The following is a 9,822-nucleotide window of genomic DNA, read 5'->3' as shown; positions in this document are numbered from 1 at the left end:
AAATTAATATAAAAAATATAAAAGATAAATTTTAATAATATATTTTAAAAGATAAGATGACATTGGGAGTTCTCTAACAAGCCACCGCTAATACACGACTGTCAACGCACAGCATTGATTGAAGTTACAGAAATGAAATAAGTTTCTTTTAGCTCTTCGATCGAGGCATTGCAGAAATAAATTATTATAAAACGACAAAAGAGAGGCAATAAAAAACCAAAAAGGATCCATCTAAAGGAGGATACAGATTACGTTAGTAACATGATAGATAAATGATTTCTATAAGTTTTATATAAATTTTAAATAGATAAATTTTAATAAATTTTTATAAAAAAATAAATTTTATTTTAGAAAAATATAAAAAAATTATTATATATTAATAAAATTATTATTTTATAAAAAAATAGTATGAAACTTATTTATTTAAAATTTATATTTAATATTATTCAACAAGTGGCGATGATTATTGCCCCTCTCTCTCTCCTGAAAAAGCATAGCCAATGCAACTCAATCTAAACAACCCACGTCATGTACAGTAAACAAACAAAATTTGAATCTAAAATAAGAATGAAAGTGAAGTCTTTTCAGTCACCGGGAAAGCTTAATTTGAATCTACTTAATTTCTAGGCCAGTAATTGACATTGAACAAACAAAATAAAAAATAAAATAAGAATATTAATAAGAGGAAGAAGAACACGACGAAAAAGGACGACGACGATGCAGATAAGAAGGGGCCAGGGGAGGACGATAAGTTCTGTGGTCTAAGCTTTTGAAAAATAACAAGTGTCGACAAAAACCTTGCACGGCTGTCCTGCAGTGCGATATGGTTCCGTCACCCATATCGATGTCAATAATGAAAATACGCACCCACTTCATAGCCACATACACAATACATAACTACAACGTAATCATTAAATTAACCCTCTATATAATTATTACTGAACACATTAATCATGGAGGCCGAGATTTAAACATTACTTTAAAAATAAAGAGATCGATCCTCCCAATACTGATCTAATGGCAAGCCCTATCTTTCTCCCTTTGTATGAAAAAATACCACGTAAAAACACTTTGCAAAGGATCTCGGATATAATTATCTTTTTCCTTCTCATTTCTCTCCTTACTTATCGTCTTCTCCACCTCAAAAACCATGGAACCACTTGGCTCCTTGCCTTCCTATGCGAGTCATGGTTCACTTTCACTTGGGTACTAGTCCTCAACATAAAATGGAACCCTGTGATATTCAAAACGCACCCGGACCATCTCTTGCAAGCTGCAGGGTAACATCTATATATACACACTCCTTGCGCTTGTTATATACCTCTCTATATGCTGTGCATGATGTTTTTGCTGCATAAATTGCTTGAATATATATACACCAGATCAGTGTATGTAATTTCGAACTGATATTGTAATGATTATCCTTGATTATGCCTCATTTTATTGAATATAACTTTGATCTTGACGGTTATACTCTTGATAGGGAAACTGATGAGCTTCCCTCAGTGGACATGTTTGTGACAACTGCGGACCCTGTGCTAGAACCTCCTATCATCACTGTAAACACAGTGCTCTCTTTGTTGGCAGTAGATTACCCAGCCCACAAGCTTGCTTGCTATGTCTCGGATGATGGCTGTTCTCCTCTTACCTACTATTCCCTCGTCGAAGCTTCAAAGTTTGCCCAACTTTGGGTACCCTTTTGTAAGAAGTATGATATTCACGTTAGAGCTCCTTTTAGATACTTTTCCAATGATCCCGTTATAACGCTCAGTGATAGCGCAAAGGAGTTCCAACATGAAAGGAAAAGGATGAAGGTAATAATAATTAGTATTCATTATACGTGCCTGGCAGAGTTAGAAGATTTTTAAGTACTTACTAATTTTGTATCTCTTAAAGAGCCTAGCTGCTTTTTGTCTTTATCTCATGTAGGAAGAGTATGAGCAGCTTTGCCACAAAATCGAGGTTGCGGTCCAAAAATCTGTGCCACCTTGTGATTTTACTGGGGATTTTGCAGAATTCTCTGGTGTAGAATACAAAAACCATCCAACTATTATCAAGGTAACTCACGCACTTTCCATTTGTTTTGGACATATGCCTACATGGTGAGAAAATATGACCGAAAGGTTGCTAGACCGTTCGAACAAAAAAAATATCATTTGATCCAGTTTGAACATTACATTTATTCATTTGAATGGTTAATTTGGTTAAAAATTATATAAAAATTGTTTATCATCATTAATTTGTGTATATATTTTTTCTATTAATTTGTTATCATTTATAAAATATAAAAATGTGTATATATTATATATTATAATTTAAGAAGAGTTAAAATATTTATAAATTCATAAATTAATTTTATGTAATTAATTTTAAAATATTGTACTGATTTCTTTTATGTTAAATTTATATAAATATGACTTTAAATATAGTGTCATTTTTTATATTATCATGAACGATAAGTAAAAGAATAAAAAATAAGAAAACAAGGTAGCAAACACTAAAACTAAAAACTATACATTAATTACATCTCAAATATATAATGTTCGATACAGCATAAAAAAAAAAGTAAAATAATAACTAAAACGATCTATTTGCTAAGTAGATCAAAATCCTCTTGTAACATTTTAATGAGTTCATCCATATCCTTAAACTTCTCTATGATGGGCTCAATGAACTCCACGAACAAAGCTTGTACCTGATCCAAAGTAGCCCAGCAGGTTATCTCTCAACACCGGTAGTACTACTTGAAGCTGGATCGGTCCGCATGCTACTATGTTGTATTGCTGCAGTCTTCCGCAAGTGCTCCTTATTCTTGCAGAATGTGATCTTGTTAAGGGGTCTCATCTGTGGTGACCTCCGCTTAGTCCCTTGCACTCTTAACTCTCGATCAGAATAGGAGGTCAGATATCAGCAGTGCAAATGGTAGACTACCTCTACTTGAATAACGTGACTCTAATCGAATGTAGGGGAAGAAGGAAGAAATAGAATGCCAAATCAATCGGCTCCCCCATGCTATCCATAACAAAAATCTGGCTCGCTCGATTCCAAAACCAGTCTTGTATTTTTTTGGATCGATGTTATTCCCAACAATCAAATTAAGCATTCTAAAAAAATGCTATACAGTCGGCCTGTCGGATCACCTTACTACCATCATATGGAGGAGCCGAAGGGTCTTTCACTAGCAGATGAACCTGATCGTCTGTGAGACAATCATCAAGTAGATCCTCCTCATCACTATCATCCGAACTAGCATTCGGCTCATCGGTCTCTACATTCGACGCTAGTGATGAGGATGCGACCGGTGTGTCCGCATCAGATGGTGCAACTGCTACTCCCGGTGTAGCCACTGCAATCGTTGCAGGATACGTGCTAGCCACGCGCGGAATATCAAAGAACTCAACAATAATTCAAGGAGAGACGGTACTACTCACTCCCCAGACTGCCAAGGTGTTGCACAGAGCATCAGCGTCATGCTCTCCCTTGCCACGGGAAAACTCACTGACCATTTTTGAATATGCAGTCCCCCTCTGCTGACAGATCGGTATCCATCCTGGGTTGGTAATGATGGAGTGTATGCTCCATCCCTGCCATGCAAGATCACATAAGTCATCTAGAATGATCTCTCGCTCAATAAGTATAGGCCTCACCTCCTAAGCATGAGCTGTTCCTCCACTTTAGTTGGTCTAACCTCCTAAGCATGATGATAAATAATTTCTATATAATTTCCAACCAAATTAGTCGTTCGAATGAATAAATGTGGTATTCGAACGGGCTTAAATGATATTTTTTTTGTTCGAACGGTCTAGCAACCTTCCCACCATATTTTCCCACCAAATCGCTCTCGTTCGAACAAATAAATGTAAATTCGAACAGTTATGAACTTTTCCCGAGAAAAATAAATTAATTTACTGGCAAGATTATTATTCGAACAGATTATATGCTGTTTGAACAGACATTACTTCCCTGTTTGAATATATTTTTTCTCGTTCGAACAGTTTTGCATTTTTTAGATGATTTTATTCGTCACAAAATATCTAGTTCGGACAAATATTTATTCGTTCCTAACAAATTTCGTCCCTAAAAGTAAAATTTCTTATAGTGATAGTAGTTTTAGGAGGGTTTGTGTTAATTTTTTCCTAATTTCTTTGTATATGTCTTTTTAACCAATCTTTGTAGAAGAAAAATTATGTTATTTGATTTATGAATAATTCTTCTAATCAGTCACTATTCACTATCCGCACATTCCACACCCTATGAAAAAGAAAAAAAAAGAAAAATAAAACACTATCAAGTATGACGTATGAGAGTGAATAGTGACTGATGTATAGCAAAACCCTTGATTTATATATCAACCAATTTTATCTTCCATTCAACCTCCTCATGTGGCAGTACTAATCTAGAGTAATAATTATGGATGACTTCCATCAAGAATAAAAATCAGTGTTTTAAATTTCGTACCGTACCGGCCGGTACGGTCGAAATTTTTCGTTTCGGCCGTCCGGCCGGTACAGGTACTATACCTGTTCCGTACTGGCCAAAATACTGGTCGTACCGGTCTCAATTTCGGTCTGTACCGGCCTATATTTCGGTCGGTACCGGCTGATATTTCGGCCTGTGTTTTTTTTTTTTTTTTTTTTTTCGTTTTTTCAAACTACAAGCTTATTTTTTAACCCTCAATTCAGACTAGACTATTTATAATTTATATATATGTATTTGTATATAATTTATTTATATATAGTCTATTATTTTAAAATATAATTTTTATATATATTTATATATATAATTTATTTATAGATTGACTATCCCGAAGCGTTATCCCGAAACGCTATCTCGAAACGGTACCGGTACCGAAATATTTCATTCCAGTGCCTTGACCGGTACGGCGTCCGGTACGGTATTCAAAACATTGATAAAAACTTCAATATTTTGGAGGTGAGGCATTTTATATAACGTTCGATTCATCCCAACTGAAAATGTTTTGAGATTATGATATTAATTGGCAATATGTGATTTGTTAACTTATAGAAACACTTGCCAAATGCATATAACCTGATTAGCATAAACACCAGACTCTAAAATAGAGGTTTGGGATTCGAAACAACCCCTTCCCAAATGTATAAAAAAAAAAACTTGTAGAAAGACTTAATTAATAGATAATCTTGATTGCAGGTTACGTGGGATAACAGAGAAGGTCTCCCAGACGGGTCGCCCCATTTGGTCTATGTATCTAGGGAGAAGCGGCATAAGCATCCACATCATTACAAAGCGGGTGCCATGAATGCTCTTGTACGTATGATGATCATTTTATTTATCTATTTATTAAAATTAATAAATATATGGAACTCATAATTCTTTACAAATCTTTAGTAATATTATATCTTAACATGAAATAATTTGTTGATCAACTGTTTCTCTCAAATATATATATAGACGAGAGTGTCTGCATTGATGACGAATGCTCCCTACATGCTCAACGTAGACTGTGATATGTTTGTGAACAATCCAAAAGCCATTCTTCATGCAATGTGCGTATTATTGGGTTCCAAGAGTGAATCAGAAATTGCATTTGCTCAGTTCCCGCAAGTTTTCAACGATGGATTAAAGGATGATCCTTATGGCAATCAGATGGTGGTTCTACAAGAAGTAGGTCAAATTTAAATAAATTATTCCTTCTTTTCATCTTTTTTCCATTTTTTCTTTTTACTATATCTAGAGATATGATTAATTTCATTTGCTTAATTATATACGTACCTAGTATATGGCACGTGGAATAGCAGGACTTCAGGGACCATTTTATGGGGGAACAGGCTGTTTCCACAGAAGGAAAATTATCTATGGTTTATCCCCAGATAACGTGGCTTCAGTAAATGGTAATTGAAATAAGTCCGAATTATAATCTAATGGGGTTTTTAATTCCTTTTTGTACGAAAAATGTTTTTAATTTCTCATTTTCGTAGGAAAATTGGTTGAGGATATATTTTCAAAAATTGGGAATTCAAAAGAGTTGACCAAATCAGCTATTGATGCTTTGGAAGGGAAGACAGGTACTCCAGCGAATCAGAGTCTTCAGAGCCATATTGAGGCAGCATCCAAAGTAGCTGATTGTGGGTATGAATACGGCACTAGTTGGGGTACAAAGGTCAGTGAATAGCAAAACATAAAGAGGTTCCAAATTAAAAGCTCATTTTAACTTAATTTTGGTGGGTCCACTTTAAGCTTGACAACTTGAAGCTAGAAATTTAATAGTAATATATTCCAATATTGTTAGATTATTGTACGTGCATGTGCTAAAGTAACGTATTTACATTGGCAACAAGAGATCACAAACTATAAGATTACTTGTAATGATGAAGACTACCGGCCGTAAAATGACTTGATAGAAAAATTGAACTCTATCCTCCTTATATATATATATATATATATATATATATATATATATGTCATAATACAACTAATGATGAAGACTAATGGCCCTAAAATGACTTAATGATTAAGTAATGACTAGATAAAAAGTTAAAAATTTGAAATTGAAATATGTTTGTGCTTGAATGGTATTTGGACGTTGAGATAAAGCGAGATGGTTTGATAGGTTTTTGAAACCAAATCACGCGGCCTTATACTCTTTTATGCTCACTAATGTGGAAGGTATGTATATATCTCAATCCTAGCTTTAGTCGGCCACCCTATTCATCTTTGTGATTGTCCAATTCAGTTCGGCTGGATCTATGGATCAACAACAGAGGACATGCAAACTGGACTAAGGATTCATAAAAGGGGTTGGAGGTCAGCCTATTGTACGCCAAACCCACCTGCCTTTCTAGGTTGTGCTCCCTCAGGCGGCCCTGTTACTATGACCCAACAAAAGAGGTGGGCTACCGGTTTGCTTGAAATTCTATTAAGCAAAGGTTGCCCCATATTTGCCTCTCTCTTTGAAAAGCTACAGTGGAGGCAGTGCTTGGCCTATGTATGGCTCCTTACATGGGGCCTACGCCCAGTCTTCGAGCTATGTTATGCAGCCCTTCCAGCCTATTGTATTATTGCCGACTCCCATTTCTTACCAAAGGTATGATTTATATGCCAGAACCCTCCAATTTTAACTTTTAAATGCACATTCAAATGTTTAAAAAGACACTATGCAACTCTACACCATACAATATTCAGCAACAACATAAACCTTGCATGACATTATTTTTAACCTATACGGCTTTTATGTATCTCATAACTTAGGTTTTGTCCTTTCGGAAAAGATAGTAATTAGGATTTGCATGGTGAAGCTCATGAGTACAATAAATTATTCAAAATCTAGTTCCTAGAGATATGTATGTTCCTTTTAAATGTACTCTCATCATTAATATTGTTAGTACATATATATATATATATAGGTCCAAGAACCAGCCCTATATGTACCAGTTGCTCTCTTTCTCACATACAACATATACACATTATCCGAGTACTTGAGAACTGGCCAGTCAGTGCGAGCATGGTGGAATAACCAGAGAATGGCAAGAGTAACCACATTGACTGCATGGTTATTCGGATTTTTTAGTGTGATGCTCAAGCTCTTTGGATTATCTGAGACAGTCTTTGAAGTTACACAGAAAGAACAGTCCATTGATATTGGTGGTGATGATGATGAGGGTAGGTTTACCTTCAATGAGTCACCCATTTTTGTGCCAGGGACAACCATTTTGCTTGTTCACTTGACTACATTGGTAGTGAGCTTGTTAAAGTTGCAACATCCACCAGCTGATCATCATGATATGCATGGATCAGGGATAGGGGAGACTTTCTGTAGTGGGTGGTTGGTGCTCTTCTTTTGGCCATTTTTTAAGGGGCTATTTCGAAAAGGAAGACATGGAATTCCCAAAGCCACCATATACAAGTCAGCCACTTTGGCATTTCTTTTTCTTTATTGGTGTAAAAGGACTGCAATGACCGGTTGAAAATTTGGTCGTCTAGTTTCGATAATGTTTCATCATAAATTTCCTTTGGGTCAGATCACTTACGACACCTCGCAATATGTCTGGGAATTGATTTCCATATAAGTCAGACAATGTCTCTAGCATATGCTTGTAGTCTGAAACTATTGAAATAATATGAAATATTCTTAGCTGTCTTCAGTTCATGAACCCGAAACTTAAGTAGGGAAAACACTAGTAGCAAAAAACATGATATGAGGAGTCAAGGGGTGATGAACAGTGCATTTAAAATATGGGGAGTACTTGTTGGAGAGGGAATACGGATGTTGCTAAAAATGATAAAAATCACTTCAACCCATAAAGAAGGCTTCGACCCAAAATAGTTTTTGTACGTACGTACGCTACTATGGATGGAACAACATAGCGATGCCAAGCTCTCAAATGTCACGATGACGTTGTTCGGCCACCCCATTTTACTCTGATGTTTAGGGGCAAGAGATCTGATGGTGAATACCAATCAGTTCAGTTTCTCTAAAACAATGAGTGCATTGCTAGCTAGTGAACTCTTCGCTACCATTAGATTGGGAAGTTTAATTTTGTAGAAACTGATCATCAATAAATTTAACAAAAGCACAAAATGAGACCAAAAATCATATTTATCACGTTTTAATGGAATAACCCTATGTAGCAACTAAAATTATCAATAAGTATAGCATAATATGAATATTTGTCAATAAAATCAACTAGGGCAAGGCCTCAAATATCACAATGATTTTTTTTTTTCCCAATAAACCATAATGTTTAGGAGAAGGGGAGATAAAAGGATTATGATGCTGGACAGAATAGTAATTATCCTATAGGCCAGTTTTCATAGATAATTTGCAAGGAATAAAGATAAGAGAATCATAAAAAATACAGAGAAAACAACTTTGATGTTCAATTCAAAATTTGTAAAATCCAAGAATAGCGAAATTAACCCACAAGCCGGGCTGTAATAGCTGAAAATTGATCATATCAGAATTTTACCAAAAATAGAAAAATCTCAATAATCACACCATAAATAAATAAATAAATAAAGAAGTAATGTACCAAGGATCTGACCCAAATCGAGTTCAAAATTATTTCCTAAACGATAAATGAAATATTACTATAAAAGACAAAAAATAACTAAAAATAGGGATTCAAATGGGAAAATAGTGGATTTTGGCCTCGAAAGATATGACACCAAGCATAACTTAGTAACCATGACGTGCACGCTAAAAAGAGCTTTTCAAATTGGGGTCATATATGTGATTATGATACTCGTAGCCAAAGTTATGGCCAAAATACCGAAATATGCCCAAAACTGCCCCAATCAAAGAAAGACCACGATTTCCTGTCATCTTTGCGTTGATTTGCCATCTCAAGGTATTTGAGTGCAGTCAACATGCAATCTGACAACTCAATATCATCTAACTCCAATCCTCTTGCATTAGATTACAACTAAATTTGCCAATATCTTTTATCAACCTGCAAGACTTACGAGGTTTGGACCGCAACTGCCTGAGGATTAGGGCTGAGCACCGACTGTTTTGGAGTCGGAGGGCCCAACCTCCGACTCCGACTCCGACTTTGTCGGAGGTCAAATCTGACCTCCGACTCCAATACGTACAAAATCCGCTCTGACTCCGACTCCGACTTGTCGGAGCGGAGTCGGATTTTTTTTTTCTTTTTTAACTTCATATTTGACCCACTTTTTTAAAAAGAAAAAAAAATTGTGGGCTTTCAAATTTCAATTTTCTCAACATTACAATCTAAACTAATTAAACTTTTGATTATAACAAAAATTACAACTAAATAAAACAAGTAACATACTAACTTTTGATTAAACTTTTGATATAGTGATTTTAATTTAGCATAACTA

General features: G+C 35.3%; 1 protein-coding gene across 1 annotated transcript; it reads left to right on the top strand.

Moving 5' to 3' along the window:
- The first annotated feature begins 940 nt into the window (after nt 1-940).
- Nucleotides 941-8,113, top strand: LOC121251950 (cellulose synthase-like protein H1). Its single transcript, XM_041151371.1, has 9 exons — nt 941-1,280; nt 1,484-1,814; nt 1,930-2,058; nt 5,170-5,286; nt 5,431-5,643; nt 5,756-5,870; nt 5,958-6,139; nt 6,713-7,063; nt 7,383-8,113. The coding sequence occupies exons 1-9, from the start codon at nt 1,018-1,020 to the stop codon at nt 7,941-7,943; spliced, it is 2,262 nt and encodes a 753-aa protein (XP_041007305.1). The 5' UTR covers nt 941-1,017; the 3' UTR covers nt 7,944-8,113.
- Nucleotides 8,114-9,822: the final 1,709 nt, after the last annotated feature.

This window comes from Juglans microcarpa x Juglans regia, chromosome 2S, assembly GCF_004785595.1.
Source record: "Juglans microcarpa x Juglans regia isolate MS1-56 chromosome 2S, Jm3101_v1.0, whole genome shotgun sequence".
NCBI classification, from domain to species: Eukaryota; Viridiplantae; Streptophyta; class Magnoliopsida; order Fagales; family Juglandaceae; genus Juglans; species Juglans microcarpa x Juglans regia.
The sequence above is the reverse complement of the archived record's forward strand: the minus strand, read 5'-3'. Positions and strand labels throughout refer to the sequence as shown.